Here is a 19,205-nt window from a genome sequence, read left to right as displayed (position 1 = left end):
ACCATCTCATCACACTTTGTTCAACACACAGCATGCCTATCAAGCAGGACAAACAACTAATGAGACTTATTGTCCAAAAAAAGGCAATTAGACACCATAAACAGTAATCAATGACTCACCTTACAGGCAAAAGCGGCTACAGTTTAAAAAAGAAAAGGAAAAGGCTAGTTGACTGCTGTTAACATACAACTATGTCTCAAAGAGGGGGAAAAAAAATTATTCAATTCTTCTCACGAGCTGTTTTTCCTGATATACAGGCTTGCTTGCTGCGTGTGCGTACGCGTCTGTCCATCTGTGTCTCTGATGACAGCTCTCTTGGGGTGGTATTGACTTCATATTCTCCTTGTCACTTCCTCCTTTACCGTGTCACATGACCCATGAAGGCATATCTGATTGGCTGGGAAGTGTAGCATGGCTGTGAAAGTGCTAAAATGACCACAGGCCATTTGGATAGAGGTGGGAAAAGAGGCGGTGTATGTACAGATGTTTGTGCTGCCAGCTGAAGGGCACCAGTGGCTTATACTGGCTGCCTACTATGAGCATTAATATTACACACACGCATGGTGAGTCTACTATCCGTACGTGGTACTTTCATTGAAATATACATTACTGAAGATGAATAAATGTTAATCCAAAACACCTGCTCCTAATATTTCCATAAATTTGTATTAAGCCACTCAAGTAAAAGCACAGGATCTTAAATATTTAAAATGTGTATTTTTTGTGCTCAAATATGTAAATATTTATGAAAATTATGGATTAGAACTCAGTGAAATTCATTCTAGAAGGAGTAATACCGTCTCTGCCTTGGAGATATCAGGTACTAGTTTTAGAAACTCTCCTACTTATTTTATAAACAGGACATTATTATTATTATATGAATACTAATCATTTTGATTTTATAATTTAATGTATGTAAACAATATACATATGCTTTTATTGTTATAATTTATTATTTGCTCATATTAGTTTTATTGTTAAAGCACTGAGACTTTGTGAAATGCTTTGAAATAATTTATTATATTCTGGGAATCGTATTAGTGCAGTAATCATGTCTCAGCTGGCAGTGAAAAAGTCAGGATTTGGGGCACATAAGCACTGCGAAGTACGTAATGGTTCTCTGTAACGGATTAATCATCGAAATGTACAGAACAGAACCAAGTCTACAAACAGCACTTTTTGATCTGAGCAGACGAAAAAAAAGAGACAGCGTCTCACATCTCACATTAAGCCAATGTGGCATCACGTCCAGACAAGCATTTCAACAGACTTATGAAAGGAAGGCATGCGTCAACTAATTTCTTGGTCATGGTTTACTAGGACACAGTTCATACCACTACTTGCAGTATGACTGACAGAATGAAGAGTATATTTCACAATACATAAAAAGCAGTCATGTCAAGCGCTGCATCATGGGTCATGTTCGTTTCCATTTTAGTAAGACTTCCAATCCACACCCAACATGTCACAGGCATGTCTGCGAAGCATCAAACTCCAGTACGTACGTGACTCTGCCTTTGTTTTACACCTCCCCGGGGTGTGAGAAAAGAATGAAATCCAAAGAAATCCACTGAAGTCACATAAGCACACTTTTCATATCTTGTCCACTTGCTTTAAAATTATATTAAGATTCAGCAACCTGTTGGTGCATAGCAGTGTTCGTACTGTATAATGCTCATTTCACACCAGCATCAGGAAACACAATCAACACAAATATAGGCTTACTGGTTGTTCACTGTCTCAAGTCATGTTTTGTAATTACAGCTGCCAGACTCCTATGGACAAAAACAGGCTTAATAACGAAGGCCTGAGCGCAAACAAGATTTAGCAATGAGAGTTCTTGTTGCTATAAGCAAGGTGTGTTACAAACTGAAGGACATTTATACAGAAAACTAAGGAGGTAATGAGCAACTGAGATGTGCAATCAGTAAACAGAAGGGTTTGCTCAGCTTGGCTGAGAAGTGGATGTGGTTGTCAGTGGGATTTCCTGGATACTGAGGCTACATCCACACAACGAGAATTTTTTTTTTAGCAGGTAAAAAAAAAAAATCTATATATATATATATATATATATATATATATATATATATATATATATATATATATAATATCAGGTCCATATGGCAACGCAACGCTTGCTGAAAACGATGCAATACACATGCCACACTCTACGTGCGCTGTAAGACGGTCCCATCGGAGACACCAGAACAATAGAAGAAGTAGACGCATGCGCATAAACCCCTTCTTCTACCCGGCGTGAAGCACTCACAGGAACAAACACACAACAACAACAAGATGGCTGCGAATACGCGAGGAAATCGTGCCTTCTGTGTGCACAAATTAGTTTTATATAACTTAATTTTCTTATTGTGCGTAAACATTTTGAAAAGCATTTTTATATAATTTATATAACTTTTTATACTGGTGTGAACATTTTGAAAAGCAGTCTTATCCAATAAAAAAAAAAAAAGAAATTCAAGAAATTATTCAGTTACTTGTTTATTTAAAAGAAAAGCTGTTGTTACGAATGATGCGCGTGAGAGTGCTGCTTGTTTTAGTCATGTGGTTGTGACGTCATCGTAAACAAATCCGTTCTACTCATCCAGACGACTTCGCAACGGCGCCGTTGCCAGATTTTTCCACTCTGGAACCCGTTCTCAAAAAATATCGTTTTGGGGCACCCAAAACACCGGTGCCGTGTGGACGCCAGGCCAAAACGATAAACAATTTTATCAGATTCACCTGAATCCGTTGCCGTGTGGACAGGGCCTGAGACAACCTAACATGGTAGTTCTCAAGCTAAGCCAATGTGACTTAACAGATCTTGGTCACGACATGTCCGGTGTGGATACAGGGTAGGCCTGAACCCATTACAGAAATGAAGGATCCGGGGGGGGGGGGGGGGAAGGTCCAGAAATGATCCAGTTTTATGGCTGTCTTAAGGCTGCTGTGTGTGTTAATCTATCAATCACTCACTGTAGCAGTTCCTGGTCACTCAGGGCAGTGGACTGCAGGAGCTGGAGTATATGAGAGGATTCAGAAGAGCTGCTCAGATCCCCGTCCCTGCAGCTCTTAGCAGTCAGCTTATACAGGCTGGAACAGCTGAGCGCTAACTCCAACGCATCCATCCAGCAACGGCCTGAGCATACGAGAGACCGGGTTAGAGCTAACCACACCAAAACCAACACACTGTTCAATTATTTATCCAATTTGGATAAACTGTGTAGATATGTAGAATCACAAAACACAATTCTCCACTAACAGGGTTCATACAGTGATTTTTTTTTTTTAGCACTTTGAAAGTTAGACTTTAAAACATGAACCATCATCATCAATAATAAATTTGTCTGAAAGTAAACCAGATTTTCCTCGAGTATAACACAGACCACCTAGTCAGCTTAAATGTGTCACATGACATTGAATGAATGAGTTTCGGTGAGGGTCTGTGGCTACATATCTGTAGAGTTGAATAATGTTCGGACCTGAGCACTTTTAAAAACAATGCCAGCTATTTAGTTTACAACTGGAACACACAGTACCAGTCAAAAGTTTGGACACACCTACTCATACATAGGATTTGCTGTACTTTGACCATTTTCTACATTGGCAGGCAGGCGGGCGGGAGAAAGAAAGAACTTTATTCATCACACACTTGTGAAATTTCCTCTCTGCATTTAACCCATCTGAAGCAGTGAACACACACGTGAGCAATGAGCACACACACATACCCAGAGCAGTGGGCAGCCATGCTAACAGTGCCCGGGGAGCAGTTGGGAGTTAGGTGCCTCGCTCAAGGCCGTCCCATATTAATCTAACCTGCATGTCTTTGGACTGTGGGGGAAACCGGAGCACCCGGAGGAAACCCACGCAGACACGGGGAGAACATGCAAACTCCACACAGAAAGGCCCTCGTCGGCCACTAGGCTCAAACCCAGAACCTTCTTGCTGTGAGGCGACCGTGCTAACTACTACACCACCGTGCCGCCCAAAGACATCAAAACTATGAAATAACATAGAACTTGTATGGAATTATGGGGTAAACAAACCAAAAAAAGTCAGTCACCATTTACCTTGATGCTTTACACACTATTGGCATTATCTTAACCAGCTTCATGAGGTCGTCACCTGGAATGCTTTTCAATTAACAGGTGCCTCGTCAAAAGTTAATTAGTGCAATTTTTCCTTTTTAATGTGTTCGAGATCAAACAGTAAACAGCCCTATTCTACAACTGCAGTAATCCATATTATGTCAAGAACCGCTCAACTGAGTAAAGAGAAACGACATCCATCATTACTGTAAGACATGAAGTGACTTAATAAAAATAAAGAAAAAACACTGAATTAGAAGGTGTGTCCGAACTTATGACTGGTACTGTACATTATTTTATTTCAATGCTCAAGAGTGTTATAATGGCTTTGTAGGCTATTTGGCATAATGGCAAATGCTCAGACAGTGGTAACAACAAGGGCTGTATAAACAAGTCATGTTGAACTGGCAGCCAGGCATAATGAAGTAAATTACTCAGCTGGCATGCTGATATGGTTTTTTTTGTATATTCAGGGCTGAGACTCCTAGATGTAACTGGTTACTCTAGGGCAGCCTTTCTCAACCGGGGTGCCGTCTGGCTTCGTTGGGGTGCCATCAAAAAATATATTCTAACATTGAAATAAATAAAATGAATTAAAATTCCAAAAACGATAGTTACACTAATGCAGATCATCGCCGCCTCATGCATTATCAAAATTTGTCTCACGGCCCCCTTTCCCACGTCACAACGTCACTGCCGGGGTCAGCGTGACTGCGTATATTTTATATGGGGGTGCCGTGACTGAAAAAAGGTTGAGAAACGCTGCTCTAGGGTATGCGGCCACACAACACACAAGGAAAATCTATCGTGTTTTTTTTAAATCAAACGCTACATACAACTCCCGTGATACCTTTAGCAGTGCCACTTGGTGTATATGAGATCTTAAAACAAACAAATAACAGGATAGTGACCGTTAGAAGCTTGCATGAATAAACATCTCATAATATCCCTCAGAAACAAATCTACAGGAAATGTACCTCAACATTTCTCAACTGAATTCTAAATCCTGGCGCACACAGGCGACTTCTCATCGCAAGCGTATTGCGATTTTTGGACACAAGTTTCCCCTCTCGGGTAGCCGCGTGTGCACGCGCTATCTGCGACCAGTGGGCGATTTGAGGAGGGGGATGCAAGTCACGTGGAAACCGCGTGACTACTTCACGGGTGGGGATTGGCTTAGCCGTTGGAGGTGATTGCTTTGTTAATCGCAAAGACACGCACACGCGACGATATCTCTGCAACAAGTCAGCGACTGCCGATTTTTGTCGCAGAATATCAAGCATGTTTGATACCTGCGATCTGTCGCAAGCAACAAAAAATAAATAAATACATTATTTGCAATGGCGAAATTCGCACACGAAGTAATTTTTCGCTTGTGTCAAAAAGTTGCATGACCAAGCAACAGAAACTCGCCCGTGTGTGCTGGGCTTAAGAGAAGCTACAGGCTCCACCAATGATGCACTTAAAAAAATAAAAATAATAAAGATAGATAGAGGAGGGTAAAAGTTCTAAGACAAATGAAAAAAAAATCTTTATGAAAATAAGGCTATTTCTCTACATAGCCTCCATTTAAGTCTAAACACTTCTGCAAGCGATGTTTCCATTGGAGAATTCCTTCTGTGTATTTCCTTTTTTGAATTCCTTTTGAAATTATAACATCTGTCTTAGAACTTTTTGACTTACCCTTGTGTGTGTGTGTGTGTGTGTGTGTATTAAAAAACCAGATTCAATTCAGATTATCGTCGTATAGTGCTTTTAACAATAGACATTATCTCAATACATCATTACAGAACTCTGGGTGTAATCGGAGATCCCTAATGAATAAGCCAGAAGTGACAGTAGCATTAAAAACTCCGACACATAAGCATGAGGAGGAAAGTTTGAGAGAACGCAGACTCAAAAGAGAAAATTTATCCTTTTCTGGGTAACACTGGCCAGTGCAATGATGAATCATTTCTCTTCTACAGCTGTATAATATGAAATGATATTCAATAGGAGCGTATTGTGAATAGAAGTTCTGGGACGAACACCGGACCATCTTTATGATGGCAGTAGCAGTTCTTAGGTACAAACCTACAGTATCCAGATGAGATTATCTAATGAAGAAAGGGTGACACACTCGAGTATAAAGTATTTTTGGAAGTGCAGGAGCAGAACCTGAAAAATTTAGAAGTATGTGCAAGGCACGTTTGACATAAAGCACTTGTCTGTGCAAGCGCACATGTATAACACGCCACATACTAAACAATAAGTAAACACATTATATTAAAATCAACAGACTTCGAGATCTAGACCTTGGTATGAATGAGGTTATGTTAGATGTATGGCAAACTAATTTTCAGGTTCATCTCTGGAGTAAGAAAACAATAGCGTCTGGCTTAAAACATGGTTCCATACACATGAATATGTACTCACCATCAGACTCAGATGCTGCTCTAAAAATCAGGTAATTGCTCGGAAGAGGCTGTGTGATGGAGCCAACGGTCTCTCCTTTCGGGCCCTGGGATTAATCAAACAACCAATTAATGAACTGCCTTCCAATTACACAGATAAAACCATCAAATTTAACAAGGCATGCAGAGACAATTTATTTTATTTAAAAATCCAAAGTCCTGCTCATTTCCAGGCTCACCATGCAAGAGTGACACACTTTAGAACAGACCTGGGCATTTTCCGGCCCACGGGCCGCATCCGGCCCTTTGGTTCATTCTGACCGACCCGCGTAAGGTTAATTAGAAATTACAAAATAAATGTATTTTCTAATTTTACCTCATGCATGGACCGTCACTGAATATGCATTGCTTTTATTTTGAAGTTGTGTTCAACAAACACACAACGCGCGCGACATGAACATGACATGAAATCCCACGAAACTTAATCCCGCGATAACTACTGTACTTCCGTAATTTGTCCAGACCAACCACAAACTTGTACGTCATCCTTCAAACGGTCCAGCCAATCACATAGTGTGACGTCACCAGCAAGCGCCGGAGCCCGAGCCGATCTGTAGATCTGATACCTACACCGAATCGACTGATGATCATCTGTCAGCTGTGCTTCGCATCTCCACCTCAGACATTCAACCTGACTCTGATGCACTCGTTAAAGACCAACAGAGACTAGATTTCTCTCACTGAACAAATAAAAAACACCAAATGAGGTGATTAGACTACAAATGTGGGTATCATTATTATAATATGATGCATCTTGTTTGATATTTGGAGTAGAAAGACAATATTGTGATGTCTTTATTGTGTTTTGGGGTGAATGTGACTGGGAAAAAAAAAAAAAAAAAAGTACAAACGTTCATATTTTGTTAACCATTGTTTTGGGAAATTTGATTGAATAAATGACATTTTTTGCAAGGCAACCTCGTTTTTTCCATACTCTTACCAGTCTTAGCAGCTTGTAAAAACAATGATATTTATTGCTTTATATAAAGAAATACAATTAAATATTATGCAGAATTTAGTTCAGCCTTATGGTCCGGCCCTCCACAAAATTCTGTTTTTCATGTGGCCCCATGGAAAAAATAATTGCCCACCCCTGCTTTAGAACAAAAGAGACGGGGTTGATAATTTAGCAGATTAAGACAGACATGTCTAACCTTCATGGCCCAGATGGATTTCTCTAAGGGGTGGTAAAGTTTGAAGCAGAAGCCATCTTTCTTTGATGGCCGTTCAATCAGTTTGCAGGCATTTAGTATGATAGTCCCCACCCAGTGCTCGGAGCTTGGGGTTTTATAGATCAGGAGAACTCCAGGCTTCAGAGCGCACCACAGCTTCGTCCAGCTTTTCAGCGTCCCCCGGATCTAATGGACAAACAAATATCGCCATAAAGCCATTTACTTGGATGCCTTATTAAAAGAAAACAGAAACCTGAAGAAAAAAAAAAAAGTTTCTATACCTTTAACCAGTTAGAAATTATGACCACACTGGGGTCCTTTAGAGCACTGAAGAGTTCTTTAGCTGCCCTCTTCTTTTCCTGACGGTAATTCTTTTTTTGAACCTGGAGAGAAAAAAAAAAGCCATCTAGTTAGCCAAATGTAAGTCACCACCACCACTAGGGGGCGTCAGAGATACAGACATGGTAGTCTGAAAACGTGTGTTCAGCCTTATCTGCAGGTTTATATTCCAACAGCTTGCATGAGAGCAAGTTTGAGGTGTAAAAACATGAGTGTTAAAGGAAGTTCATCACCCCCCTCATCTGTGCACTCTGCTTTAAATAGACATCTTGCTCATCATCTGGCAGATCACCAATTAGCCGAGCCGAGTCTCTGCTCCATTTTAAATTGGATTTCTCATGAAGGTGACAAACATTGCTGGAAAATGGTGAGCGAGAAAACAAGCCCTTGCTCAAAGCTGTATTTTTTTTTTTCCTGAACCAACAGTGAAAATCTGAATATTAATCCCTCACAGTTGAGATTGCCGAAATTTCTTCTCCTATTAAACTGCATGAGCAACGTCCTCCTGTGAAGTCAGAGCAGCAGACAAGTGCTAACATATCCTGGGAATAACATAACATGAGTACAGCACGAACCAGTGAATTAGCAACAGCATCACGAATCCCAAATCGTTCAATATAAATGTGTTACGTGGTGAACTTTGCCTTTAAGAAAGCCACAATAAGATAATGATTTGGAAAAGAAAAAGCCAGGAAAACAAGCATTCTACCTTTAGAGATTCCTTCCTGGCCAACTTTTCAGTGGGTGAGGAGCTCTCCTTCTCCAAGCCTATGAACATCTTTGATTCTGACTACACAAGAGAAAGGAGGAGACAAGACCAAAGCAGAATAATTGAGCGTATTAGAGCTAAAGCAAGCAAAAACAGAAATAAGATCATACACATCTACCGCTGCAGGCCACCATCGGTCTACCACTTACTTCTATGTTTAGACTCACCAGCCCAGTAATTATGTCAGACTTAAAGAGAAGCCATCTTTAACAACAGCGTTTTCCTTTCAATCCAACCACAAATGCAGGCAGCCAAATTCAGCAGGTCTGTGCAGTCAGCTGTGGATGTCAGCTGAAGCTCAGGGAGCGAGACGAAAAGGATGACTGCCTCCATAGCCCAAAATTAGCTTCTTAACTATAGGAAGCAGTGCCTCAATGCTAGAGCTGGTTTTTTGCTCTACACTTATGCAGATGTTGTTTAAAAATACTGCTTTTTAAAAATTTAACATATCCAGTCTCTCGTCTACTTTAAAATACAGGGTCCGGAGGCACAGTTTTTCTCTGGGGCAGATCTTTTCAGCACCGTCTTAAGGACTCACCAAAAAAAAAAAAGGGAAAAATACTTACTCCATAACCTCACATTCACCAGAGTTCATTTTTGGCAAATCAGTACTTCTATCTAAATCTGACTTGCCGTGACTAACAGCTTTATGTGAAGGTCACACATAGCCGGTTGATCCACGAGAACTGTAGCTGGGACCTACCGTGGCCATCCCGTCAGATTTTGGAGATGATCCGTCACATAAATTTGGGTGGAGTAAATATGCAAATGAAGCCATGGTAGCCACGATGGAGGACGCCGGTAAAACCAATGGCAGCAGCAGCGATGGCAGTGTGTACGGTTTTCACGACTGCAGCATGCCATGGCAAGACGAAATAAGCCACACCCCCTCAGAAAAATCTCTCTTTCCACAGAATGTTGTTCTGTGAACATTTTGAGCTTGATGGTTGCGACGGAATGCTACGGTAACCCTCCAGCAGCCCACGTAAACCTAAAGGATGCTCACAGATGCCTTCATGGTTGTGACAGATGAATTCATCTGGCGCTTGACCCATGGCAAATTTTCCACAAGAAGAAACGTTCCAGGGATGGAAGCCACACCCTCTCGGTTGTCAAGGAAGCTTCCCAGCTCTCACGTATTCCAAATGAAGGGCCTGGAACGCATGCTGGTTGATATCTGGAAGGCTCAAAATCATGTACCGGTGTCTACTGTGAAATGATTCCGGCTATGTGAGACCTTAGCTTTAGCCTTGCAATTGAGGAGGCACAAAGTGACATGACTAAATAAGCAGTCATTTAAAGGTAGACTGCCTTTCAGATTTTTCCAAGTATAGGCCATAAAAAGAATTTTCCGACACCCAATTATTTTTCGCTTGTGAACCGAAAGCTACCGAATTCGAATCACAGACTTAAGTTTTTTAAAATAGAATAATTAATGAATTTAGCGCCACGTGGCCCTAAATTCTCTATTTTTGCCTGCTTCAGCATGACCCAATTCAAGATACTACGTCATGCATCACGTGGTGGGCTTTCCCCGTTCGTGCAAGGCATTGTGGGATACAAATTTGAAACAGAAAAGGGAAATGGAGGATGCGAGTGTGCGCATGATACGTGAAAGAAAACCGAGAAAAGACGTTATGTTGTGAAGGAAAGGAAACGCAGGACCAAACTAATAAATATCAGCGAGCACCTCGGTGTGATCGGCTGTTCGTTTAGCAACAAAATTATGTAACTGTCAGTGCACGGTCAAAGGTAAACCTGTGCAAGCGTGCACACCGGACTTCCTCCGTCTGTGCAAAGTGAGCGATTTCATGCACATTATTTGTGAGGGAACCCCCTCAAATTAAATAACTTCCCAGCCACAGAATGGCCTGATATTTTGTGAGATATTACAAAAATAAAATTTTTTTCACGGTCCTGTTTCCATCAAATCCTGCGCTCTGACTGGCTGGCGAGCGGGTCCGTATCCTACGATACGGACCCCAGTTACGGCCCTCTGGCGACTCGCTCCTTCACAACAACAAATATAGTAGCATTTTTTTGTCAACATTTATCTAAAGATTTATTTATAAGATTATCAAAAGTCTTGTAAATTTTTGCCAGCATTTCTCAGGAGAATAGCATTAATAGCGATAACGACAGTGTTCACAGCGAAAGCGAGTTTTACAACCCTGAGGAAGAAGAAATAAAAAAAACATTTCAGGAGAAAGCTAAAAACCTCTAACTGTTGCTAATGCCAAGCAAAAACATGGCTGAATCCTGAATGACTCCTATTTGTATAAATAGGGGACTACATAGGCGGCAAAATGTAGTTTTTTTCCTGCCATGGAAGTGCACTTGTATACCGAGGAGGAAGCCATTTGCATTACAGCCGTGAATGAGGATTCAAAATGGCGGCTCGGCTCTCCCTTTCAGGTGCTCTTGTTTTCTGTTAGAACTTGGTAAAAAATATTATATATTATAGCTGGGCAGTCCATATCATGAAATACCGTGGCCTCGGCCTTGAATACTGGCCCAGAGGGCCTCGGTCAGTACTTTCAAGACCTCGGTCACGGTATTTCACGATACGGACCTCCCAGCTGGTAAATAACACACATACACATAAAATCACAATTACCAAATTTCAGAAGGAACTAAATTTCACCGATTTTATGAAATCGAAAGGCCGTCTCGCTTTAAGTAACCATCTTTAGGTAACAGCAAAGTAATAAAGGGTACTTTAAAAAAACAAACAAACAATGAATGGGTGGAAATAGTTTCAGACACATTAACTGATGGGAAGAAGGAAGGGTGACTCACGGCACTGCTGGGAGACTGGCCTGGGCTGACCTCATCTCTCAATAAAGGCAAATCATTCTTCTCCGACTCACTGCCTGCAGAACATGTACACAGGGACACCCACCCACCTGAGCAAGCACATCTTCATGCAGTCAGAATGTGGACAAGGCAAAGATAAAACACAAATGATCTATATTCTCCAAAGCAAAAATATGGATTATGGGTAATATTTAGAATAAGGCCACATTTGAACTGCATCCGCCATGATTTCAAATGCAGACACACAAAACAATTATTTTTTCATCCTAGCTTTTAATTACCATCAGTACTTTGTTAGTTTTATCTTCACCTAATGCCTTTACTTAAAATATTTTGAAATAAACCAAAAAACACAACTACTTTTTCCCCCTAAGGTGACTTTTTAGCATCAGTTTATGTTGATCTAAATTCCTAACAAATCAAAAATTCTGATATGTGACGGCAATATCGAAACTTAATACCCATCTGTAATGCCGCGTCACCGGGCAGCATAACACACAAGTGCTGTTTGCCCTCTCTCTCAATACATGAGCTTACAGATGCCAACAATTGGCTAGTGTCACAGAGAGCATGGCCAATTTTGCTCCATTGGCACCTGGCGATGGATGACTGTAGCATCATCCAGATTCAAACTTGTGATTATTAACATAAGATGTTAAAAAGCTCAATGGTCAAAGCTCTGAATCAAAACAAGGTACCGACTGTAAATTACACAATGTTACCCTGAACACCAACAGCTTTCCCTTAGGCTCACTTAAACAGCAATGTTCTAATAAGTGCAGCACCGTCACTAAGGACATTAGTGGCATGTACTGTACCTACCTGGGCTGATCGGGTCCATATCAGTGTCCCCACCGTACGACAGGTTCCGGCCAAGAGCACGTGGATCTATTTTGGGTGGCGGGGTGTTTGTGGGACACAGAGAGAAACGTCGCCGGAACAGGTTCTCCTCCTTCATCCCGACTGCCAGGCTGTCAATCTGCAGAGAAGCGGATTATATAATGTGTTGAACTGTACATGCTCTCCACAGCATAACACACTGGGAATTTGTATATTCATTCATTTCCCTTAGTCTGCATTAATGCACTCAAGTAGCTCACCATGTATTATTACATTACATTAGCTACCACTTGTTTATCCTGGTCGGTTAGGCTTCTGGGCCTAGGTAATGAATTTATCCTTTGTCCACCCCGGTATACATCACTGCTAGTACTAAAATGTCATGGAACAATTACACAATTAAATATGAAAACAAAAATGGAAAGGTAAGAGAGTAATATAGAATTTTTTTTTTTTTTTTAATGTTCAGTCATGGGTTAAATCACACTTTTCCTTTGAATAAAATTTCTGTCTCATATTTATCCAGTTAGTTATGTTTACTTTTCCTTACTATAATAATAATAATAATAATAATAATAATAAATATGTACAGCGTAGGAGTCAAGTTATTCCAAATCTCATTTCTGCTCTTGGAACTGTGCTAAAAATAGCCTTCCTACCGCAGTGAGAGTCTGAGGAGGTGCATGTGTGAGCCTGCAAGTCTTTCAGGTGCAGTGTTACAAAACCCCACTCTGTTTCTCTCTTGCTTTTTCTGGCACTGCAGCTCTGACAGCACACACACTGACTGGCAGCCCGCCAGGCCAACTGCAGGTCAATAAGACTGCTGGAGGAGGGAACAAGAGTGTGACTACAGGGATTTGATTGGCTCAACATCTGGTTGTCATTTGTGAAGATGATTACACATCTTTCAGTAGCTTTCAGTAGCAGGGCAGTGGAAAATAGGGAAGAAAAAAAAAAAAAAAAAAACAACCCCTAACCAGGGTAAACAAATACTGCATGCAAAAACGGCAAAACTAACAAAGCAATGTTACGTTAAAAGACGTTTCCTGGCCGTGCTGCATTTGTCCCTGGTGTCAGCTGCCCTACATAACGTGAACTGGAGCTGTGTGTGTCTCATACATGTATCTACTCTTTAATTAGTTATTAAAAGCAAAACTATAATTTGTATCCGAGTAATATTTATCTTACTCATTCAACATCTATTCAGGGCAAGCTAATACAATCCGGTCCGTGAGTTTTCGGACTGACGCTTTTCATAAATTTTGAATGACTTTGAAATGAAACCAAATCAAGATATGATTGAAATGTAGATTTTCAGGTTTAATTCAAGGAGGTTTAACAAAAATATTGCATTACCGTTTTGGAATTACAGCCATTTTTGCATACGCACTCCATTTAGACAGGCTCAAAAGTAATTGGACAAACTAACAATTATAAATATAAGCGCAAAGGTGTTTCCTCCCTTGAGATGCTTTCCCAGGCCTTTAGTTGTTGCTTGTTTGCCGATCTTTCTGCCTTCGGTTTTGTCTACAGCAAGTGAAAAGCATGCTCAATTGGCCATTCAAAAAAACAAAACATTATTTCTTTGCCTTAAAAGTGCACATCACGAGTAAATTCAGGAGCAAGATCAATGTAATTCTCCTATTTTATATTAAACTTTGGTCAAATATCTGTAACATTCTGCATTCTCTGCAATTTTTTTTACTTTGCGCAATACCAGAAAAATTCAGTTGAGGTGAATTGGTCCGCCTCTGAAAAAACTTGCCATTTGGATTTCCCGGGAAACATTGATTTTCGTGACGTCACATGCGGGACGCCTCCCTCTGAATCCTACGTCAGCGCTGGTTTGTTTATGAGAAAACGACCTGGTGGTTTTCTGCAAATTTCTTCAACGTTATCGTGTAATTATTAAATAGGTTAACAGATGTATCGTAGGAGGGTGTAGCAACACCAATCTTGATGGGATTAGTACTCATCGTTTCCCAAAAGACCGGACAATGGGAGAGAAATGGGAGCGCTTGGTCTACACAGGCTGTGCACTGAAACTGTGCAAAGCTCACGCAGCCTGCTGGCGCTTCCGCAGGTGATGTCACGAATCTGGCTCCAGACTCCCTTGGGATTTTTCCAGACGCATTTTGTTATTTTATTTTTTTTCTGCTGTAGACAGATGGCCTTGTGCAAAATTACACATGATGAGTGTGTAAATGGACATACTTTCATATAAAAAAGATGAAATTGGTCCAGAATATGCACTTTAAGAAGTTCTTGGGTTGCTTTCACAGTACATTTTGGGTCTTTATCCATCTGTACTGTGAAACGCCATCCGACAAGTTTTGCAGCATTTGACTGAATCTCACATACATGCCCATGTCCACCATGTTTGACAGATGATGTGGTATGCTTTGGATCATGAGCCCTTCCTTCCATCATTCTGGTTGTCCAACAAACCTTGTTCCAGAACTGGGCAGGTTTCCTAGAGAAAAGTCTAATCTGGCCTTTCTGTTATTGAAATTTATCAGTGGTTTGTATCTTCAGGTGAAGCTTTTACAATGACAGGCTGAACTTCTCAAGAGTGCTCATGACTTGGCTAGTCGTTGTGAATTCTACAATCATCCACTTCAGTTGTCTTCTGTGGCCTTCCAGGTCATTTGTTGTTGCTGAGCTCACCAGTGCATTCCTTCTTTTTAAGGATGTACCAAATTGTTGATTTGGCCACTCCTAACGCTTTTGCTGCCTCTCTGTTTGGTCCATTTTGTTTTTAAAGCCCAATGATGGCCTCCTTCACTTGCATCAGCACCTCTTTGGAATGCATACTGAGGAGTTCCCATGAACCAAAAGCAAATTCAACAAGTTCAACTGCAAGTTGGAATAAACTCCAGACCTTTTATCTCCTTAATAGGTCATGAAATAACAAGGACACAAACAGGCCACACCTCGCCATCATACTGTTTGTCCGTCAATCAATCATTCAGTTATTTTTGAGCCTGTGAAAATGGAGACAAATGTTTATATTAAAAAAAAAAAGCTGTACTTCCTGAATACTCTGCAATATTTTTGTTAAATGCCTCAAATTAAAGCTAAAATTCTACACTTCAATCAAATCTTGATTACTTTATTTCAGATTCATTATTGGTGTACAGAAGAAAAAAAAAAAAAAAAAAGTTATGAAAATTGCACCGACGTCCAAATACTTATAGGCCTGACGAGTTAATGTTTGTGTGTGCTTGAATAAGAAAGATTAATATTAAGGATGCTGCTTGCATGTCAGCACTTAATCTAGTAGCACTGGGGCAGCCATGTGCATATCTAAACCTTCATTGCTCTGCACGGACACAGTTGAGTAATCTTTTTCCAGGACGTGGTGAATAAATGTTAGAGATGGAATACTCGTGTAGTGCTGACAGGTCAGTGGTCACCACTGGGCAGTATCTCCACCACACTTGTCCTCTAGTGACTCCTCAACGGTGATATCAAAATCACTAGCACCAACTCCCCTTACAGAGATTTCATGGGGAAAAAAAAGCTTCATCCTAACAGCTGACATGTTTAGTCAGTTACAGTGGTGCTTGAAAGTTTGTGAACCCTTTAGAATTTTCTATATTTCTGCATAAATATGACCTAAAACATCATCAGATTTTCACACAAGTCCTAAAAGTAGATAAAGAGAACCCAGTTAAACAAATGAGACAAAATTATACTTGCTCATTTATTTATTGAGGAAAATGATCCAATATTACATATCCGTGAGTGGCAAAAGTATGTGAACCTCTAGGATTAGCAGTTAATTTGAAGGTGAAATTAGAGTCCGGTGTTTTCAATCAATGGGATGACAATCAGGTGAGTGGGCACCCTGTTTTATTTAAAGAACAGGGATCCATCAAAGTCTGATCTTCACAACGCACGTTTGTGGAAGTGCATCATGGCACAAACAAAGGAGATTTCTGAGGACCTCAGAAAAAGCGTTGTTGATGCTCATCAGGCTGGAAAAGGTTACAAAACCATCTCAAAAGAGTTTGGACTCCACCAATCCACAGACAGACAGATTGTGTACAAATGGAGGAAATTCAAGACCATTGTTACCCTCCCCAGGAGTGGTTGACCAACAAAGATCACTCCAAGAGCAAGGCGTGTAATAGTCAACAAGGTCACAAAGGACCCCAGGGTAACTTCTAAGCAACTGAAGGCCTCTCTCACATTGGCTAATGTTAACGTTCGTGAGTCCACCATCAGGAGAACACTGAACAACAATGGTGTGCATGGCAGGGTTGCAAGGAGAAAACCACTGCTCTCCAAAAAGAACATTGCTGCTCGTCTGCAGTTTGCTAAAGATCACGTGGGCAAGCCAGAAGGCTAGTGGAAAAATGTTTTGTGGCTGGATGAGACCAAAATAGAACATTTTGGTTGAAATGAGAAGTGTTATGTTTGGAGAAAGGAAAACACTGCATTCCAGCATAAGAACCTTATCCCATCTGTGAAACATGGTGGTGGTAGCATCATGGTTTGGTCCTGTTTTGCTGCATCTGGGTCAGGACGGCTTGCCATCATTGATGGAACAATTAATTCTGAATTATACCAGCGAATTCTAAAGGAAAATGTCAGCCCATCTGTCCATGAACTGAATCTCAAGAGAAGATGGGTCATGCAGCAACACAACGACCCTAAGCACACAAGTCGTTCTACCAAAGAATGGTTAAAGAAGAATAACGTTAATGTTTTGGAATGACCAAGTCAAAGTCTTGACCTTAATCCAATCGAAATGTTGTGGAAGGACCTGAAGTGAGCAGTTCATGTGAGGAAACCCACCAGCATCCCAGGCCCTGTCCACACGGCAATGGATTCAGGCGACTCCGATACAATTGCTTATCGTTTAGGCCTGGCGTCCACACGGCACCGGCGTTTTGGGTGCCCAAAACGCAATCTTTTTGAGAACGGGTTCCAGAGTGGAAAGATCTGGCAACGTTGCCATTGTGAAGTCGTCTGGATGAGAAGAACGGATTTGTTTACGATGACGTCACAACCACATGACTGCGAGTGCTTCACGCCGGGTAGAAGTGTAACGAATATCACCAGGATATCACCAGGAAAAAGCCTTACAGAGCACTAGTGAGAGTGAAACACGAGCTTGGATATTATTATTATTATGTTCAGTGTTAGTTCATAGTAGTAATGCAAGAAGCAGAATAGTGACAGTAATAGTGAAGCAAAAACATGCAATTGTACAAAACACTGCAGCTCTACAGCAAAATATTCATTTATGAAAAGGTCTGATTCTTAACACCAGTAGTGCCAATGATCTTCTCATTGCGATGCGAGTTGTCAACAAATCCTATAACTTGGTTCATGAAACGCGCTTACAAAATATTTTCACTGTGAATATTTATTGTGTAATGGTGCAAAGTGAGAGAGAGAGAGAGAGAGAGAGAGAGAGACTCTGCCCTTAGGGCAGAGTCAATCCCGCCAGCAAAAATAGGGAAAAAAAAAAAGGAGCCATCTCACCTCTTCAGATGTTGGTTTTAGTCCTACAATACATTCCTCAAAAAGGGCGTAGAGGAGCAAATTAATCCAGCAACGTGTAGCATTCAATTTATTCCGGACCATTAAAGACGCCGCCTTCCGCATAGAATCATACGTCATCCTCGCCGCCATATTGGATAGGTCAAAGCGGAGAATAAAGATTAGCTGCGTTTAACTGTACCAACAGGTTTGCCGTCCAAACGAGATCACATGGGATTACCTTTCACAGGTGAGACTGGAAAAATACTTTTCATTGTATTTGGTCATTATAATGTAATTTTACGAACAGATTTTCCTGACTTTGTGGCTAATATGAAATCTCGCGCATAATAGTTTATGTGCATGCGTCCTTACTACTTCTATTGTTCTGGTGTCTCCGAAGGGACCGTCTTACAGTGCCCCTAGAGGTGTGGCATGTGTATTGCATCGTTTTCAGCAAGCGTTGCGTTGCCATATGGACCTGATATTTTACTGATCGTTGCCCATTTGGACGCAATATATTTTTAAATAACATCTCGTTGCCGTTGTCGTGTGGATGTAGCCTCAGAGTTGAAGCTGTTCTGTACGGAGGAATGGGCTAAAATTCCTCCAAGCCGGTGTGCAGGACTGATCAACATTTACCGGAAATGCTTAGTTGCAGTTTTTGCTGCACAAGGGGGTCACACCAGATACTGAAAGCAAAGGTTCACATACTTTTGCCACTCACAGATATGTAATATTGGCTCATTTTCCTCAGTAAATAAATGACCAAGTATAATATTTTTGTCTCATTTGTTTAACTGGGTTCTCTTTATCTACTTTTAGGAATTGTGTGAAAATATGATAATGTTTTAGGTCATATTTATGCAGAAATATAGAAAATTCTAAAGGGTTCACAAACTTTCAAGCACCACTGTACCTTTTAACAAAACCAATGCTGAGACTGCACTCGGGCTGATACGGTTATCCTGATGCTAACAGCTGTCTGGGTTCTGACTGAGAAGTTGAGGAAGTCTGTTAGAAGTTCATTATTTGGTGACATTTAACAACTGCACATAAATTAATATAATGATTTAAACACGTTTTATCAATCACAAATTTAATTGGAGCTAGTTTTAAAAATGTGTCATTCATGCGCGCGCGCACACTAACATCTTCTAAAGCAACTAAGAGAACATTTTTTTTCCTCCCTTTGCTTTGAGTTCCATTATTAAATCATGAAATGTGTCTAGAT

At 40.7% G+C, this 19,205-nt stretch overlaps 1 protein-coding gene across 6 annotated transcripts in view; it reads right to left on the bottom strand.

Moving 5' to 3' along the window:
* Positions 1–19,205, bottom strand: part of osbpl5 (oxysterol binding protein-like 5) — a 107,594-nt gene that overhangs the window by 20,505 nt on the left and 67,884 nt on the right. For 5 of the 6 annotated variants that reach the window (XM_060915069.1, XM_060915066.1, XM_060915064.1 and 2 more), the window contains 7 exons: positions 12,461–12,617; positions 11,621–11,694; positions 8,762–8,842; positions 7,995–8,096; positions 7,696–7,899; positions 6,504–6,588; positions 2,977–3,139 (listed from right to left, as the gene is read on the bottom strand). In XM_060915069.1, the coding sequence (XP_060771052.1) occupies positions 2,977–3,139; positions 6,504–6,588; positions 7,696–7,899; positions 7,995–8,096; positions 8,762–8,842; positions 11,621–11,694; positions 12,461–12,596 (845 nt within the window). In that variant the 5' untranslated portion in view covers positions 12,597–12,617. Of the gene's footprint in view, positions 1–2,976; positions 3,140–6,503; positions 6,589–7,695; positions 7,900–7,994; positions 8,097–8,761; positions 8,843–11,620; positions 11,695–12,460; positions 12,618–13,137; positions 13,199–19,205 lie in introns of those variants that run through there. The other variant, XM_060915068.1, reaches the window with a different exon arrangement.

This window comes from Neoarius graeffei, chromosome 2 (assembly GCF_027579695.1).
Source record: "Neoarius graeffei isolate fNeoGra1 chromosome 2, fNeoGra1.pri, whole genome shotgun sequence".
NCBI classification, from domain to species: Eukaryota; Metazoa; Chordata; class Actinopteri; order Siluriformes; family Ariidae; genus Neoarius; species Neoarius graeffei.
Note: the sequence above shows the minus strand (reverse complement) of the source record. Positions and strands in the feature narration are given on the sequence as shown.